Source organism: Acartia tonsa, chromosome 3 (assembly GCF_053477335.1).
Source record: "Acartia tonsa isolate MP-2025a chromosome 3, ASM5347733v1, whole genome shotgun sequence".
Classification (NCBI taxonomy): domain Eukaryota; kingdom Metazoa; phylum Arthropoda; class Copepoda; order Calanoida; family Acartiidae; genus Acartia; species Acartia tonsa.
Window position 1 is genome coordinate 30,802,574 of NC_137262.1, and position 21,073 is coordinate 30,823,646.

Below are 21,073 nucleotides of genomic sequence, written 5' to 3' on the forward strand. Positions count from 1 at the left end.
AACAAAAAAAGTTGTAAAGATGTTATTGGAGTTTAGCCAATGTAACAAATAAGTACTTTTAAAGAAATTGTTGATATAAAACATAGTCATAATAATATTAGATGAAGATTATATTACATCAATTTATTTAAACTAAGAACGGAATATCTTCAAGCAATTTTAATAAAAGTAAGCAGAAAACAAATTGGTGTTAACTGGCAACATAAAATGAGCCATATCTACTAATTCAACAGTATAATATTACATAGAAATTTTTAGCTGTTTTGTAAAATGGTCAGTTGTAGCTTCCTTAGGTGACTGAATGCATGTAATAACGTTACTACAATGTAGCTATTACAAATCTACCTCAAACAATAGATGGAACATCATAATAAAAGGAATACCTACATAAATATGTGTGCTGTATTCTAGTTTTCAGGATGTGAATTTGTCACCTAAGATCAAGCAAACCACTGAGATAATAGGTTAAAATTTTGACATTACATTCAAAATGTATGTGTCTAAAAAATATTTAAGGGTGATCTTTAGATATGAATTAGCCAGAAATATAATATTGAAACATCAAAAATGAAAACTTCTATTGTGCTATTGAATTATAACATCAGCCTTGTTGCAACACTGAATGTACATACATTGTAGAATATGATGCATAAATGCATTCATAAGGACCACGCAATATTACATGAATTTAGGCATACAGAATACGGTAGTTAACTAGCTCATAGCTTATTTGATTGGCTTATTATAGGTATAGCATTTAGTATGATCCTATATACAAATTACGTTATAAAACAAGCATTACTTATGCATTGTCGATGCGTGACACTTGCTTTATAAATATGAAGATACATTAAGTATAGCGTTGTGTCTAAAATGATCTTAATTAAAACATTTTATTAGTCAAAGTTGACATATTACCTTAATAAAAGCTTATTTTCATGATATTTACGTCGACTTGATGATCACCAATATGCAAAATTTTAAGAATCTTTCATCTACCATATAATTATTTTAAAGTTTTAAAACTATTTTTTAGGTTATTCAATACCTTTAATCTTAAAAATCTTACAGATGAGTAACTTATAATTAAAACTAGCATATGAAAGAATCCTTTGATACCAAGTAAAAAAGATGTTTAATAATTTAAATTAATATTACTTATTAGTCAGGATATAAGGGATAAATAAAAGATATAATTCTATGACAATCAAACTGGGTTTTGATTTATAAACTTATATATACATCTTATTATGCAATATCAGGATGTAATTGTAGAATCAATAATAGGACATATGAGAAAAAATTTAAATTTTATTAAATTATGCATAAAGTTGTCTAAGGAGACGTGAAAAAAAAAACACTTAGGTTTAAGGTTTTCTGTTGGCTTATTGTACCACAGGCACGCAAAAATTTTGGATCTTGTGTAAAAGCAGAATTTAGAAATTACTAATGTCTTAGAAAGCATAAAATCTTTATTAATTTACTTCCTATTATATAAAGTAGTAAGGTTATTTTGTCTGAGAATTAAGATTTCAATAATTACTGAACCGATTAGATTCTTCTTTTTAATGAAACTTCACATATTTTATGACTCTTCTTAGGCTATATTTGTTATACTTATTCCCTGGAAAGTATTTCGGGTTTTTTATCCCCTTCTTATCCCATAGAATAAAAAGCACATAAATGCGCAGCCGCTAGTGTTTAAAAAACTAATATTCACGATATTCTTAAATTGAATAATATATGAATAACTCCTGAATTACAGGGATATATAGATAGAAGATAAATTAAGCTTTAATGCTTCTAATAGAATAGTTTGGCAGGGCTGTCCGTCCAGATTAAGATCAAGATATCGGTAACCACTAAACTGATAGGACTATGCTTTTAAAGGTATATCATTTCTGGTCATACCATAATCTTAGGAAAAAAGTCTTTGGACGAAGCTAATCTAAGCATTATATAGTAATACTAGCGACTACGCCCCTAGAGGCCTCTAGTGGCACTTTAAATATATTTTTATTTTATTTCTAAATATGTCTATGTTGTGTTTGACGTTTATGTTTCGTTGAACTCTCTTTTTTAAATCGAAAAACGTAATTTTTTTGATTTTTGTGATGTCTCTTGGGAGGGTGGTGGTACCCTCCCCTAAAATAGTTATAACCCTTCCCGGGACCTATGAGAATCTACCCTTTTAAGGAGAACCCGAACGATTCAGCAGTTAGAGAGATCATTCGGTACAAATAGACACACAAACAAACAGACATCCTGTTACTTTATTATAAGGATTAACTTGTCTATATTGGCATAAAAACCATTGAACAAAGGAAAAGGCAAGCACAAGAGTTAAGATTTACATTAAAAATCAATTTATTTCTCATTTACATATCTCCGCATCCCTGATATGGTTAAAAACACTCAGACATGGGCTATTAACAAGGAAAGCAGTTTTATATCCCCGTATCCCTGCAATGGCTAAATACACTCAGACATGAGCTATTAACAAGGAAAGCAGTTATATATCCCCGTATCCCTGCAATGGTTAAACACACTCAGACATGGGCTATTAACAAGGGAAACAGTTATATATCCCCGTATCCCTGATATGGTTAAACACACTCAGACATGGGCTATTAACAAGGGAAACAGTTATATATCCCCGTATCCCTGCCACAGTGGGATCTTTTGCCAAAAAACGGGACATTTAGAGTAGACAAAAGTAAACTTCAATAAATAAGCTTGTATTTGAAGAAATGATGTAATTTCTTTTGCTTTAACTCGGAAATAACTTAAATTTTGCCTCTGTTAACTTCTATTGTGCATTTGGTATGTACGTCTTGCTGTTTTGGAGGAGCGAAGCTACCCTATTTTTAAAAAATCTATAAAACTTCATAACTTTTTTTAACAAAATCAACGTCTATGTAAATATTTCTTCAATGCAAACAATGTTTGTGAACATGAATATAGCGTCAGGTGCACCCAGTTCGAGTCCCGGCATTTTTAGGTAGGTCCAGTATAAGTAAAATAGGACACTTATAAGGCATGTTTTCAAATGTTTTTTTTTACAGATATAAACAACAATAACATAATTTTCAAAACACTTTTGATTTTGTGTTAATACCTTTATTTTAAGTCAAGCTATCTTCATTTAAAGTTTGTTTACGAATATAAACATAATTACTAATATTATATTCTCTCCCAAACGTATATTTCTCTCTCTCTCTCTGATGCGTATATAATGTTTTTGCAATATTATAATTAATTCGCAAATTTGAATTTCTGCTGGACCAAAACCAGTTAGAAATACAAATTTTTTTAGAACACATGAAATTTAGCAAATTCAATTGCTAAAATAAAAGTATTTATAAGTCATTTTTATTTAACGACTCCTTTATCCCTTAAATGTCCATTAAAACCGCGAGAACGGCAAAAATCGTTAAAAATCACGCCAACGGCGGCAAATAACGGCGAAACGGTTGGCCGGAGGCAAATAATGCAGAAGTAAAGAAAGATCCGCCTCAAAAAGTTTGAAATCATTGCAGAGATGACTTTGGGCTCTAAAATGACTCCTTCCCCCTCTAACGGGGGAAAATTTGAAATTAACAAGAACAAAATTGTTCAAACCATGCAATGTAAAATGCTCAATTACTCAAAAACGGACAAGAGGCCCCAGGTTGTGAAAACTGTTTTATACACAATACATGTTGTATATTGATATTATTATTGCAAAACCTGGGGCCTCCTGTCCGTTTTTGGGTAAAATGGAGAAAACTGATTTTTTGGGGTTAAAAATCTTAATATTTTTGGTGAAATTTTCTCACAAAATGTCAATTTACACCACCAAAAAAATATTTTTTAAATTTTTTCTTTAATTAGACATTGGTACAGGTATCTGAAAAGTACCTCAATAAATTTTTTTTTCATAAGATGAACATAAATGTATTTTTTGTTGCTTTGAAAAAATCGTGTAAAAAAATCTGGAAAATCATCAAAACTGAAAATAAATTTTTCACTACCTTTTTTAAAAATGGCATAAATCCGCCAAAAATTAATATTTTTAAAAAATTTCTTTTCTAGCTGTCTACTTACAGCCATTATTAATTCTTAGGATAGATAAAAGTCGATTTTAAATTTTTTGGATGTCCCGATTTTTTTCAAAAGATCCCACTGTGCCTGCCATGGTTAAACACACTCAGACATGGGCTATTAACAAGGGAAACAGTTATATATCCCCGTATCCCTGCAATGGTTAAACACACTCAGACATGGGCTATTAACAAGGGAAGCAGTTATATATCCCCGTATCCCTGCAATGGTTAAACACACTCAGACATGGGCTATTAACAAGGGAAACAGTTATATATCCCCGTATCCCTGCAATGGTTAAACACACTCAGACATGGGCTATTAACAAGGGAAACAGTTAGCCAGTAAAACAATGTAAATTCATCAGCCAGAGCCAAATTGGTCTTTTTAAAATGAAAACTTTGCATTTTAGCATATTCTATGTTAAAATATATTTCTATTTTTTTTAACTAAAATGTAATCACTGTTTAATCAAAATATATTAAAAAATAAATAACATTTAGAAATTTTAAAAATTTTCATAAGTAATTTATCTATAAAGAGGAATAAAAATATAAATATTTTAGATAAATTGTTCTTGTAAGAAATCTAATAATGAAAATTATATATTGTATAGATAAAATATCTGTATATGATTAGTATTTATAGTAGACAAGAAGAAAGACACACGAACAAACCATAGCCATAGAGCAACTACACAACTAAAATAACGTTGATTTTAAGTAAAAAAATTGTCTATCCCAGGTATCTTTAAGGGGAAAAGACAATAGCCAATAAATTGATGAAAATTACCTTTTTCGGTAGATTACAATTAGTGTTTGAAACGTGTGGACACTCAACTTAATTATAATCCAACCAATAAAAATTCAATAATAGTCCCCAAAGTTGTTGAGCCAACGAATAACAAACTTAATTGTAAAACTCTGAAGACTATTGTGATAAAAAGCCCAATGTTAATTCCCTCCCTAGGTCTATCCATCTTAAATAACAAAAAAATGATAACTTACCCATGTACATTAAGATATATAAGTTGGAAAGAATTTTAATGTTAGAGGGAGATTTGAAATCTGCATCAAATTTTAAGGATTTAAAAAATTTTTTTTTTGTATAATTCTTTATCTAAAAGCGGAAATACAATTTAAGTTAATTAATTTTGACATCTGTGATTGGTGGATTGAAAATTATCTTCGCTCTGATTGGAGAAGCTTAAGTGTCGCACCACATTCAACCAATTAGAGCGCAGGTAGTTTCCAATCCACCTATCCTATTGGTCAAAATTTATGAGCTTAAATTGTATTTCCGCTTTTAGATAAATAATTATACAAAAAACGAATTTTATAAAAAAAAATCCTTAAAATTTGATGCAGATTTCAAATCTCCCTCTAACATTAAAATTCCTTCCAACTTATATATCCTAATGTACATGTAAAATTATAAAATGGTATTTATCAAATATCTGAATGGTTAATGTTAAGACAGGAAGAAAGCATTTAAACTATGTGTTTCATTATTCTAACAAGTATTATGATGCGTGTTAGTTATCAAGTGAAATAGTTAGTTAAAATAACTTCGTAATAAAAATCTTAAATGGGTATTTTTTCGTTGCATTATAAATCAAACATGTTTCAAAAGCTAGATTTACAAATGGATTACTAAGTTTTGGAAATATCGTAACTTATTTAAAAATGATTCGTTTTTGAATATCCATTAAAAGGCTTTATAGTTGTAGATCAACAAAATTGTGATCTCAATAAGGCGTGCTTATTTTCACAAAAGTATAACCTAAAAAAAGTAAAAAGTACATAATTTCTTACCAAAACACAGCATTGTCTTTATTTACCCGACTGTTGTAACATGACTTGATGTTTTAAACAGATGTTTTCCTTGTTTCGTGTTTATAATTTGTTTTATTACATCCATTCAGAAAAATATTATTCAACAGTAATAAAATTTAAAATATGTAGATCAAATTCAACTTAAACAACTTTTTAAAGCAAAGCTTCTTTACAATGAGGGAGTTCTTCCATCAGAACGATGAAACGCTCATATGATTTAAGGTAAAACAAAGGATATTTATCATTGCCTAAAATTTTGTCTATTTTTCCAGGGATGTAAAGGGATAAGGCAATGGCCGATGACTTGATGTACATCCCCATAGATGATACACAAAATTACCATTTTTGTAGATTACAATTAGTTGTTTGGACACTCATCAAACCAAAATTAAAAAAAGTATCCAAAGTTGCTAAGCATACTAATGAGACTACGTTATTATAAAACTTTGGGGTGTAATAAACAGTCCATTACGTTACAAGTGTCTTATGTTCTATATTATTCCTTTATATTGAGTTATTCTTTGATGAATGTTATCATCCTTGTTTTAAATTGGATGTGTATGGAGGTTACTTAATTGTATTACATAAAACAAATCAAAGTTGGAATTGTATATAAATTATTTCTTGTCCAACCTTAAATTTGAAATAAATTGGGATAGCAAAATTAATTGTAAAACAACGTTCACTCAACACATGTATAAGAATAGATGTATAAACCAGACACATACCTGGTTCCAGTGGTGCGGACCTTTTTCGTCTGCAAGTAAAATTTTCTGCTGTTTTTTAACGACTTAGCTGTGTTAATATTTCCGAAGCTATTAGCTGATATTAAAAGACCCTTACATCCATATTCTTTAACTTTAATGTTGCCTCTTATCTAGCATCCAATATTTTTTAGCTTTTATATAACTGTTTAGATTAAATATCAAATTAGCAATTATTATGTATCCAACTATTTTAATCAATGATTTTTATGTCATAGCATTCAATGCATATTAAATATTCTTTTTTTTGCATCTTGCCACGTAGTTTTATAATAAACAATTACAAGGGAATTAAAAATATACATCAGCACAATATAGACAATAAACATGCATCATAAAAATATTATCAAACAGGGTGTTTTAAAATTTCAAAGTTAATTTTTTACTGGCCCTTTCAAGCCTTACACAATCCTTTATCTCTATATATTCATGAAAAAATAATTAGCCCTTTACACATACCTCTATATCTTTATCTAGAGACACCCTGTATGTTTATGAATAACTAACTAGCTCTTTCAAGCTTTACACATACCTTTATATCTTTATCTAGAGAAACCCTGTATGTTTATGAATAACTAACTGCTCCTTTCAAGCTTTACACATATCTCTATATTTATCTAGAGACACCCTGTATGTTTATGAATAAATAACTGGCCGGCCAGGGGCCATGGCCCGTTAAAGCTTTACACATACCTCTATATATTTATCTAAAGACACCCTGTATGTTTATGAATGACTAACTGGTCCTTTCAAGCTTTACACATTTCTCTATATTTATCTAGAGACACCCTGTATGCTTATAAAGAAATAACTGGCCCTTTTAAGCTTTACACATGCCTCTATATGTTTATCTAGAGACACCCTGTATGTTTATGAATAAATAACTGGCCCTTTCAAGCTTTACACATGCTTCTATCTCTTTTATCTCATCAACACTTGTATCAAATATTTTTAGCAAGTATGGATAAAGTTTTAAACCTAAACTGCAAATAGTCCTTTGTATATTAATTCCTATCCATTGTGACTTAATAAAAAAAATTGAAATTTGGTTTTTTATAACAAACTTCTCATTAGAAATTATGTGCTAAATTTATAAAGACATAATAAACCGTAAGATTATGAAAGGAGCTGCTTTCAATTATTTACTTTAAAACAAGACTTTTGATAAATCTTTGAAAATTGCTCTTTTATCATAAATAAATACCTTAAATTATTGTAATCAAAGTGATTTATCATTTTTTTTGCATTAAATAAACACTTTATCAAATCTAATATTGCATCCATAATAAATGAAGATGCAATCTCTCTGCACATTTTTCTGAATTTAGACAAGATTTACATTTTTTTCTCAAATCTCTTTAAATCTTCTTCTAAGCTCGCCCCCACACCCAATTTATTCACCGTTTTGCACTAGGGTGGTGTTTCAGAATTTTTTTTTGTAAAATATTTTATTATCTAGACTTATCTTTTTCTTCAAATTTTAAATTGCGAATTGTATTAAAGATTATGTCAGATAATGTTATGTGCTCTACAATAACATCTATGAATATTATAGTATGAAAACAGAACATTAAAGTGTTGTACAGTACAAGGTATGTAAAATAATTTCCTAGTTATACAGTTGCTGTGACACCCCTAATAAGGGTTTTTGCAGGGAGGGAGGGGACAGTAGACTTTTCTTTACACTTGTACCCAAAGTTTTATAATTACGTTCTAAAATTGGTTGGCTCAAAAACTTTAAGTACTTTTATTGAATTTTGTCCAAACTTTTTAACTAACATTTTTGATCTACAGAAGGGATAATTTTTTAATAATTATTTTGAGGGGTGTACAACAATTTACCGTCTATTGTCTTATACTATAAGATACCTTGGGGTTTAGCACATTTAAGACATGGATGAATAAAGATAGCTCACCTGTACTGATAACTGTTGGATTTAGAATTGTTGTTGCTGTGGTTGTTATTATTATTATTGTTGTTGTTGATCAGATGAAGTTTGGACCCACTTTTAGACTTGTGGTTGTGCTGGAGACTACCTAGGAATAAAATAATAATAAGATAACAGGTATAAGTTATTTATCGCATCGCATTATAGACAATTTTAGAGCCCAAAAAAATTAACCCTACATCAATGGATATAAAATATACGTGGATATTAGGACAAGGGGAAAACTGTCGTCAATTTAGGTTGCTAACATGGACATCACTTATTCGTTCAGTTCGTCCATCAAGTAGGAGGGGAAGGGATGGATGGGGGAAGGGTTGTGTTGCTACAAGTTTCACTTTATTAGAGTGTATGATAATCTGGTATAAGATCCAAGTAATAATGAATCCATTCCTACATTTTATTTTTCGTAAAAAATTCTCAGTGAAAATGAATTGTATGACGTTAATACACAAATCTAGTTGGGACATCTAAACTAAGGTTACGCTATTAAAGAGGCAAAAATAATAATGGAAGAGTAAGGGATTTTCAGATAAAAAAAACATGCAACAAAAAGACTTCAATGAAGAGTAGAAAAATAGCGTATTTATTTACTTATCTATAATACAAAGTAGCTTGATGTCTGTCCGTCAGTCCGTCCCTTTAGATCTCGGTAACCACTGAACCGATTGGATTCTACTCTTCAGTGGTCCTGTGGTGGTTTTAGGCTATTTTCTTAGGGGGATGTGACACCCCAACCCCCACAAAAACAAAAAAAATGGTTATATGTACATTCTTTAACAATATCTGTGTCTTCCTGTATTGTAGAACATGGGTAAAACGTAGGTTTACCTTACCTGTATATAGGTTGCTAGCATTGATATACATTCTTACTTCACTTAAACTACGATCCCTGAATAATAAAAAAAATATAAATGGATCAATAAGGTAAAATATCCGTTGAAGTTTTTAAATTTCCATACTTTTATATTTTTAACTACAATCCTTGATATTTAAAGTCAATAAGCTTTTATTTTGCATCAAAAATTTTCTTTAGAATAGCAACAAGAATAGATCAATAGAATATAAATAAATCTTTTGTTATTAATATCTGTCGCCTTTTAACCTACATATTTACTTGTGTAATAAAAAGGTTTAATTGTAACTTCACTGCTGTTCCTTATATAAAAGTTACAGGATGTACATGTGTCTGTCTGTTTTATAGCCCCCTAGGGGCGTAGCAGCGTAGCTAGTGTAAATATATTGTACCTGTTATTTGGAGGATGTTCATTGATCCTAGCCGACATATCCACATTGTCTTTGCAACTAAAATCTTCTCCATATTCCTAAACAAAAAAGGATATTACTGATACAATACAGTAAACTGTAATACACAAATTTTGTCTAATATTCAGAAAGTAATATGTGTTTAAGTGGATAAAGATTCGCTATACCAATTTTTACGATTGAAATTGATTTTATCAATCATATTCTTTATTTAGTTCAGATGTCCATTTTTGCCTTATTGTTTGAGACTATGAGGTTAATGAATTATTTCTGTTAGTATAGCCCTTCGGCACCACGGGGCTAAAAAAACTAGTTTTAATCTTATAATTGTACATTCTATATCCGCGGAAAGCCGTTTATAATACGATACGAGAAATAACTATTAAAACATTTTAAGACACACGGACATGCCCTTGTTATAGAATAGCCGAGTTCCTAAAACACAATTCACTTATTGCATCGCTTATAAAATAAGTTTTTTTCATATTGATCTTTAAATCAGCAATATAACACGTAATAAGAAATAAACAAAGGGTTCTTAAACCCAGAAACCCTGGGTTATACAGCCAACGGTATTTTTTAGTGTAACTTGACTGCAGCTTCGGAAAAATGTTTTAATTTAGCTGTTAAAGTTATGGATGTGGTTACAGATTTGAGAGCCAACGTGGCTGCGGCTACCAAACCATGATAGTTAATCAAACACTGATTTATGATACCAACATATCTGCCATTAATTTGATGGAAGCCTTTCGATTGGTACGGTATCTATATAGTGCAGTTTTATTGCGCAGCTACTCTATAATTAGACATAACAATAACTACCTTCATGTTACCTAGAATTGCAAAAATAAGGTATATAAAAGAGTTAACTAAATGATTTTTAAATTTAAAAACGTAAGCATCTATATAATGAATTTTATTTCTAAAGTGATCTTCTTAAGTAATAAGCTAATTAATTATTGTTTTAAGTACCGTCAATATTTGAATACACTTTTACCTCGCCCATTAAATATGTATTATGATAAATTATGTTAGAATATAATTTCTTCTTGTTAAAAAACTTCTTTTTAAAATCAAATTCCCTTCTAACAACAAAAAAAGTATTTTTTTTAATGAACTAGCATTTCGCCTCAAGCATCTAGGGGATTTGAATTCGAATGGTTAGATACAGAGCAGAAAAATAAAACCTAAATCAAAGCCAACCCTAGACTCAAATCTAAAAATAAAGTAGACTTAAACCACTATTGGACCTATGTAAAGCTTCTTTATAATGAAGATCTGAATTGGTTCAGCAGTTATTAAAATCTTAGGCTTATGACAAAAAAACCTTCATACTTAATATAATATGACTAACAATTTGTATGCGCTAATAATATTGGAGTTTTTCTTGTTTAAATCATAGATTAGTCTTTGGACCGTGATAGAGCAATATAAATTTAAAATTAGACCAATTCATTGTAAATTGTTCTCTCAGCACTATTAGGATAGAGAAGGGATAGAACAATAGAAAATAAATTCATTATAAATTGTTCTCTCAGCACTATCAGGATAGAGAAGGGATAGAACAATAGAAAATAAATTCATTATAAATTGTTCTCTCAGCACTATCAGGCTAGAGAATGGATAGGACAACAGAAAATAAATTCATTGTAAATTGTTCTTACAGCTCTATCAGGCTAAGGTTAGTTAAAAATGTTAGGAAAATGGAAAATAAATTAAAAAAAATTGACTTATAATTGAAGTTTAATTAATATTTCATTAACATATTTCTTAATCCCTGGACTAGGTGTTAAATCAGGAAAGATATACAATATACAGTAAAGAATTTTACAAAAGTTGGAATGCAAAACAAATTCATCAGGGATATTAAAGAATAAGACAATTGATGCTAAAAGTACGTCCCCATTTATGATAAACAAAATCTTTAGAAATTATAAGCATCATAGATTTTACTATAGGTTTTATGAATGTTTCATTTCTAGGACTAAACAGCTTATTTTATTTATCAATATGAATAAACCTTTAAAATATCTAAAGATCTTGTAAACTTTGAAAAAAAATATTAGTTTTCTCAATAATTCTTAACCCTAGAGTATAAGAATTCTAAGGCATGATTACTGATTAGCTTCCAATTTTAGAAATAAATGTAGCTATTCTATTGCTAGCTAACTTAGCCATCCGAATTTATTTGAGACTTTAAAGTTTAAATTTTTTCTTAAATGGGATAAATTTTTTTTTCAATTGCGCTTGGCTTCTAAATTTAATTTGAGTTTCTTAAATAAAAGGCTTTTTCCTTTTTCTTATACTAGCGGCTACGCCCCTAGAAGCCTCTAGGGACACTTAAGGTAGAAAAACCGACCTCATCCCATTTTAAATTTAAGTTTACAAAAGAGTAAAAAAATATTATTTTTTTTTGGGGGGGGGGTGAAGACACCCTTCCCAAAAATAGTTCAAAACCTTCCCAGGACCTATAAGAAGCTTTACTGTAAAGGAGAACAATATCGGTTCAGCGGTTAGCGAGATCCTTTGGGACAGACAAAAAACACTTACTACTTTATATAATAGGATTAAAATAAACAGGCACGTAAACAGATTTTATAGCTAGGTATTTTTTGGCTTAAAAACTTTGGGTACTATGATAAAATCTTAATTGCTTGGTTCAAAACAACAGTGTCCAAACTTTTCCACCAATAATTCTATTCTTTAAAATGTAATTATTTTGTGTTTATTATCATTTAAGATTTACTTCAATTTATCGTACCATATTTACTTGAAACATTATATGTTATTGTCATTTGATAATGCACATATAATAATGGTATATACCAGTTATGGGGGGAAATATAATGATATTATATGTTAAACTAGGGGGGAAAGGGAAACGAGGAGTAATTAAACTTTAAAGTATCATTCCCTAATCTTCAGGGAGTAGGGACGAGAATCTTCATCATTTTGAAGTGATTTTTACGCATTTTCTGTTTATACTTTTTTCTTTCACTTTGTTATACTAAAGATGTTAAAAATGGTAACTGATACGGATATACTTGAATAATACCTATGGGGACGGTTAAGAACAGTGTAGATTTTAAAGAGATTCCTCAATACATCCCCTTTACTCTTTCTATTAATATCGTGCATCTGACATAGCAACAGTAGGTACAACTTTTAAAGTCTTTAGTTGTGACGCAGTTGGGTCGAGATTCAAATCTATCACTTCACCAAAGATGAGTGGATATGCTACCCTTTTTATTGTTTCAACATGGGTTATGGAAAGTGACCAATTATAAAAAAACAAGAATGACAACATCCATAAGTAGCGAAGCACAAAATTTCGTGGATGGGACTGACGGTCATTGTTGTTTTCTAAAAACGACGGGAAATTTAATTTTGATATCTTTAACTGAAAAAATTTTGAAAATCGATTAATAAACACCAAAGATATGGGGGAAAATGTAAAAAATAGCCAAAAACCTGCAAAAAGGCAGTCTGACTGCATTGTTGATTTCTTCAATTGAGCGGAAATTTAATTTTGATATCTTTAACTGAAAAAATTTTGAAAATCGGTCCATAAACACCAAAGATATGGGGGAAAATGTAAAAAATATAAAAATAGCCAAAAACCTGCAAAAAGGCAGTCTGACCGTCATTGTTGTTTTCTTCAAACGAAGGGAAATTTAATTTTGATATCTTTAACTGAAAAAAGTTTGAAAATCGGACCATAAACACCAAAGATATGGGGGAAAATGTAAAAAATATAAAAATAGCCAAAAACCTGCAAAAAGGCAGTCTGACCGTCATTGTTGTTTTCTTCAAACGACGGAAAATTTAATTTTGATATATCTAACTGAAAAAATTTTGAAAATCGGACCATAAACACCAAAGATATGAGGAAAAATGTGGAAAATAAAAAAATAACCTAAAACCTGCTAAAAAGCCGTCCGACCGCCATTGATGTTTTTTAGGTAATTGTGCTCCTTAATGATGGGAATGTTGTCAAAAAATTTCAGCTTTCTATCTTTTATAGGAGCTGAGTAAATCCCATTTCCCCCATAGCGTTACGGACTGACGGACGGACAGCTTCGCTACTAAAAAACATAGACCTTATTTACTTGTGTAAAAAATATTTGCTACAAAATGATGTTTAAATTTAAGCCAAGGATCTCTTCTCCTTGTATCATAACTCACTAGCTAAGGCCCCCAACTCTTAATCTCAACTTTATATCAACGTTACTTCCTCTCATTAAAAAGCCCTCTTCCCCTTGCACCTTTAATTCTTATTAAAAAAGTATTTTTGTTTTTACTTATGAGTTTATGCCTTGAATATTTAGAAGTTAATTACCATTAGAATAAATACAAAAATAACAGAAAAAGTAAATTATATATGTAGAATCTATGCTCCTAATAATAACATAATATTTAGTCAAAGTCTTAAAGTTAGTTATTTATAACTACTACCGGTTACGCCCCTATAGGCCCTAGGGACACTTGAGGAAGGGGGAGTTGCAATCGATAAGCCAATTTTTTTTATTTTAGATTTAAAAAGAAAGCTATCCTGTAAAGAAAAACCATATCAGTTTAGTGATTAGCGAGATCCTTCGGTGCAAACAAACATACAGATATTCTGTTACTTTATTATAAAGATACTCTAATAATTCTAAGCAAAGCATAGTGACTCATAATTAGTTATATATTAACTATACTCGTAATAAGGATATAGATAGTCAAAGTTAGTTATTTAGTAGCCATACTCTTAATAATGACACAATTCAAGTCAAAGTAGAGCCTCCAAGTTGTTTATATAATAGCTATGCTCTTAATAATGACACAATTCAATTCAAAGTAGTGCCTCAAAGTTAGTTATATAGTAGCTATGCTCCTAATAATGACACAATTCAAGTCAAAGTAGTGCCTCAAAGTTAGTTATATAGTAGATGTACTATTAATAATGACACAATTCAAGTCAAAGTAGTGCCTCAAAGTTAGTTATATAGTAGCTATACTCTTAATAATGACACAATTCAAGTCAAAGTAGTGCCTCAAAGTTAGTTATATAGTAGCTATACTCTTAATAATGACACAATTCAAGTCAAAGTAGTGCCTCAAAGTTAGTTATATAGTAGCTATACTCTTAATAATGACACAATTCAAGTCAAAGTAGTGCCTCAAAGTTAGTTATATAGTAGCTATACTCTTAATAATGACACAATTCAAGTCAAAGTAGTGCCTCAAAGTTAGTTATATAGTAGCTATACTCTTAATAATGACACAATTCAAGTCAAAGTAGTGTCTCAAAGTTAGTTATATAGTAGCTATACTCTTAATAATGACACAATTCAAGTCAAAGTAGTGCCTCAAAGTTAGTTTTATAGTAGCTATACTCTTAATAATGACACAATTCAAGTCAAAGTAGTGCCTCAAAGTTAGTTATATAGTAGATGTACTCTTAATAATGACACAATTCAAGTCAAAGTAGTGCCTCAAAGTTAGTTATATAGTAGCTATACTCTTAATAATGACACAATTCAAGTCAAAGTAGTGCCTCAAAGTTAGTTATATAGTAGATGTACTCTTAATAATGACACAATTCAAGTCAAAGTAGTGCCTCAAAGTTAGTTTTATAGTAGCTATACTCTTAATAATGACACAATTCAAGTCAAAGTAGTGCCTCAAAGTTAGTTATATAGTAGATGTACTCTTAATAATGACACAATTCAAGTCAAAGTAGTGCCTCAAAGTTAGTTATATAGTAGCTATACTCTTAATAATGACACAATTCAAGTCAAAGTAGTGCCTCAAAGTTAGTTATATAGTAGATGTACTCTTAATAATGACACAATTCAAGTCAAAGTAGTGCCTCAAAGTTAGTTTTATAGTAGCTATACTCTTAATAATGACACAATTCAAGTCAAAGTAGTGCCTCAAAGTTAGTTATATAGTAGATGTACTCTTAATAATGACACAATTCAAGTCAAAGTAGTGCCTCAAAGTCCCCCAAAGTCTTGAAGATCAAGGCCATTGCAACTAGAAGTGTGCATACAATACAAATAATGTTTTTCTTTAGAAAAATTTATAAAAGCAAAGCTTATGTTCGACATGTTTCAAATGATACATTCGAACTTTAATGTAATTATTAGAGAGTTGCTATGCTTTCTCTATCGTACTTAACTGTTGCAGGAATCATCTTGGCAAGATTGACAACAAACATGATTACATTAAATATCGTAGCTACCCTACTAAGACAGGCAAAATGTACAAAAGAATCGCTTTTAAATTAAAATATTATCGCTTGAGCCCCTAGCATCTAGGGATTCTCTAATCAAAGGGTTAAGACATAACAGTTAAAGATAGCCTAAAACCATCCTAAGTATTTAATCTAAAAATAAAATTGCCTTAAACCATCACCTGACCTATGTGAATCTTCCTTAAAATGTAGAACACAATTAGTTCAAGTATTATCAAAATCTTAACCAGACAAAAAAAACTTAGGATATAAGTAATGTGCAGTATTTTAAAAACATATAATGCAGTGGAAAGGGGTAATTCAAGAAGATGAGAATAATTTTCATGGAAAATAAAAACAGGAGAAGAAAAAAGGGAGAATGAGAAATAAAATGGAGGAACCAGAAAGAAAAGGGAGAAATGAGAGAAAAGTGGAAGCATAAACTGGTTGACAATAATCGTATTTTATTGTGCATTATGTTATGCTGAACAACTTTTTTCAACACAAAATTTTTAACAACTTTGATTTTGTAACTTTTTATAACTTTAGGCATTATATTTATAAATATTTTTCTTCTCGAATTCTAAAAAGGATAAAAATATCCATAATCAGCTTACAATTTACTTCTGGCTGTTGGGAGACATGCGGCTAATGTGAATTATTGAGTAGATTTTCACTGCAAAATTTTGTTATCTAACTTTGGAAAAATATATTTCTCTAAACAATTTTTATGTCCTCAGAGCATTACAGACAGAACGACGGACCAAGAACTCTATATATGCTGGATGCCCTTATGGCAAGGGGAAACTTGTAACAATAATTCAGTTCGTCAGCTAAATTAGCAGCCCAATAATCAAATTTAGAGACTGACATATGGACAGATAAAGCCATTTAAAAAATAGCCTCAAAATAATATCTTTTTGCTATATTTTGTAGACCCAAACTAATATTCTGTAACCAAAATAATTCTGTATTATTTGTTCTCTGATTTATAGGACAAATAAAAATAAATACACACTAACAATGAAAATGCGTCCATTTGCAACATTTACACATTTGTACAAAATATCAAAAAAAAATGCAGCCAAAAATTCCATCTTATTACTATTAACCTATCAGCTTTTCAAAGAATATTTATTTTAAACGGATTCTTATACATAAAGCTTCTTTACAAATTGCAATATTATTTCGTCGTATTATAGACAGCTTTTCACGGATAGTAAAATAAAAATATCAAATCTAGTTTTGTTTCTTGCTGCATTTTTACAAACATTTTACTTTGTCTAATTTTTTAATACACCAAAATGAAGATTTCAAAACTTTCCAACAGCATAACGCTATTCTGAAAAATGAATTTTTATGGAAACACTATAAAAGGCTTCCATTATAATTTGAATGTTAAATTCACGACTTCTTCTGTCCACACTTAAAACACCAACCAAAGTTATCATATACTTTTATAACTTTTCAGCTATTTACAAACAAACAATTTCTTTTTAACATTCTTTTATTTCTTTATTGACAACAATATGCACAATAATGTTCAGAATATTTATTCAACAACACAGCTAGCTGATAGCTGCAGTCGTCAAAATTCGTAGCTGCAGCCAGCTGTATTCATAGGTTATGTCCGTCCATCCGTTCGTCCGTTCGTCCATTATTGCTAACTTCTAATCCTGCACCACTCATGGACATAATTGTCCTTGTATTCATATACTTTGATCAAATAAATTAGAAGACTGTTCGACACGACTCTTGGCAAATAAATAGTTTGAATCGGGTACAGGTTGCCCTGTTAATCTTGACTGCTAGCATTATATCCACAAAGCTGTCATTTTTGGTCAAAATTAGGATCATGTTTGTGAGCAGTATGTGAGAAATAAAAAAACACATCCTAAATATAAAGTAGTATTGTAAAAAGCTAAAGTTCCACGTCAACACACAATACTCCTACTTCTAACAGGGAAAGAGCGAGGGTTAGGTGTGCTATTTCTTTATTATGTAATTTTCTAAAGTAGTTGTTGACTAAATGTCTTTATTGTCTACTACTTTAACTACTACAGAAAGAAATATTTTGTCTGAAGAAGAATATTTTTCCCTCTAAATTTTTACAATTTAAAATATTGTTACCTTACCTATAGACCTTGTATTATTAAAAAAAATAGTCTCATGCTTAATATTTTAAGTAAGCTATATGGCTATTGGTTATCATTCTTACTTTATTGTTTTAATATATTTTTAGAAAAGAAATCATCAATTTTATAACGAAGATTACATAATATCGGGTCAACAAAAATTAATCTTTTACCATAAATCTTTCAAACGACCGTTAAAAGAATACTTAACCCCAAAATCCTTATATAACCATGCTTATTAACTTATTATTATAAGACCATCATGATCATAAAATTTTAAAGTTAAGCGCATGTTTTATAAATTATAGATGTCCGTGCGACCATTACCTTACGCGACTCCGTCAATGTAGTACCTAAGTTGTCTTGTAAAAATGATAAAGGCGTAGCTTTTCTATTATTGTGATCAGTCTGTTCGTCCGTCCGGTCGTCTGTTAACTCTTACCGTTAATTTAGGCATTAATAAGAATTACAAATATTCAAGTGTTAATGTGTGTTTGTCCTACAGTTTGATTTGAGAGCTACGATTTTATGAATTTTTGACGATAACCGATTATAAGTTTTAAAGTTTTTGAACATTGCATTTATAGTGAAAGGTTGTTATTACTTCGCTACTTATGTACCCTTAACACAAGACTATTACGCTCATCAAATTTATATATAAGCAATTTTTTGTATAATTTTCTCAGAAAGATGGTTGCCAAGCGACAAATGGCATAAAACCATATTGGTATATTTAGCGTCTTACCTAAGAAAAGCTCTTTTACTGTTAAAAACCAAGTTTTTTACACATCCAAAAAAAATTCCTTTGATTTGATAATTCCTATTCAATAGTTAAAACTTTCTACATGCATAAAGTTTGAATGAATTAAAAAAGAACGTAAAATACGATTTATTTATGTTTGGTGCATCTCTTTAAAGTCTTTCTTTAAAACAGCAATTTTTCCTAAAATTTGTTTTTTTTTCGATTGTAATTATAGTTCGTATGTTGCGGATATCTTAATTCTCAAATTTGAACATGATAAATCATTTTCAAATATTCGATAAATGTAGATTATTTTGCAATAAAATTTAAACTTGAAAGCGGTGCAAGTACGTACATTTCAAATAAATTATGACAAGACAAATATTATTTTTAACTTTTCAAAGAAGCTTTGAAACAACTATCTTTTTGTTTGTTTGAATGTACATTTTAAAAGAAGTCTGGACATTCTATTAAAAGATTTTATCAGGCTCTGTAAACTGTAAACTCTTAACATTATATGCATACATATTATTTTAAATCAATATTTAATATACGATCAAAAGGGATAAGACGATGGCCAATAAATTGATGTACATTAGGGTGGGTCGATTTTGGACATTTTTTTTTGCTAAGACCAAAGCGGGGATCTGCAAATAATTTTTAGGAGTATAATACACCTCTAGATGATTTAAAATTTATCCTAAGTCTTAAAACCGCTGACGACCAGGCATTCAATTGTATAGCTATTTGTAAATGGGTGTCAAAAATTTATCGAATCAGAAATATGGCTTCATCGTGCTCCCAGGAAAGGCATTGAGGAGTAGAATCAGGAACTTTTGACCATTTTAAAAAATCTCATTCCTAGCCTGAGAAAACCTCCAAAAACCTCTACAAATTGGACAATTCTCAATAAACCTTTATAAAATGTTTTTTTTTTTAGTGATTTCTAAGGCTAGGAACACGATTTTTTGAAACGGACAAAAGTTCCTGGTTCAGCTCCTCAAGGCCTTTCCAAGGAGCACCATGAAGCCATAGTTCTGATTCAAATTTTTCTTGAATGTCGTCTTTGCATATTAATAAGTAATCAAGTATATTTTTTAGTGGTCGCGTTCTAAAACTCAATTTTTTAAAATTCTTTTTCGGTCAGAAATGTTTTAAAGGTTAATTTTAACTGTTGCATATCCCCTCTTTGTCTAATTCCGATATGAACCCGCCTCAATGTACATCTCAATGAAGATACACAAAATTTACCCTTCTGTTGATTAAAATTAGTGGTTGATACGTTTGGACACTAAAATTTATAAACCAACCAATCAAATCTAATTAGATTCCCCAAAGTTGTTAATCCACCAATAATAAAACGTTATTATAAAACTTTTGATACTAGTGTAATAAACAGCCCATTGTCCCCTCCCCCCCCCTGCGTTTTTGCAGTTGCGCTGATTGTCGCTAATTTCATATTTCTAAGAAGGAGATGGAGTTACAACATTAATTACATTTAATTTGGCTTCTTCTACCTGTATATGAAAAAAATAGCCTAAAACATGACCTTTTTTTTTATATATTTTAATCATTTTTAAGTCGAGTTTAACTTCTTAACTTGCCTATTTTTATCCAAATAAACTTTATCAAAAATGATAACAAAGACCATAAAACTAACTATGAAGCTAAATGGTTGTAAACCAAAAAGTTCCATTAAAAGACATAGTTTAGGGACAGGAATATGTCATCTGGAAAAAATTATTCGCCTACAACTTCTGATAAAAGTTTTTCCTGTTTAGGGCATGCTTATTGCTTCAATAATAGTTATTTATAGCATCCTATAATAGACAGCTTTCTACGGATATTAAAAGTTTAAAACAAGATTTGATACCCACAAGGCACAAAAGGAAAATTATCTGTAATACAATATATATGATTTTTCAGTATAGCTGAGAACTGGTTCTAATCCAGCGGATGTTAATCGGTTTGAAGCCATTAGGAAAATATTTTTTTTCCATATTTCCTATCCCTGTTCATGACACAGTGTCTAATTGACAACTATTAAGTTGTTACAACAAGGAAGCATTTTTGCCAAAATCC

General features: G+C 30.0%; 1 protein-coding gene across 1 annotated transcript in view; it reads right to left on the bottom strand.

Annotated features, from left to right (window-relative positions):
• LOC145313902 (uncharacterized) overlaps nucleotides 1-21,073 on the bottom strand; it is a 51,653-nt gene that overhangs the window by 12,316 nt on the left and 18,264 nt on the right. The window contains exons 2-4 of the mRNA XM_080153561.1: nucleotides 9,877-9,953; nucleotides 9,465-9,520; nucleotides 8,599-8,719 (exon numbers count right to left, since the gene is read on the bottom strand). Coding sequence (XP_080009687.1) covers nucleotides 8,599-8,719; nucleotides 9,465-9,520; nucleotides 9,877-9,953 — 254 coding nt within the window. The remainder of the gene's footprint in view (nucleotides 1-8,598; nucleotides 8,720-9,464; nucleotides 9,521-9,876; nucleotides 9,954-21,073) is intronic.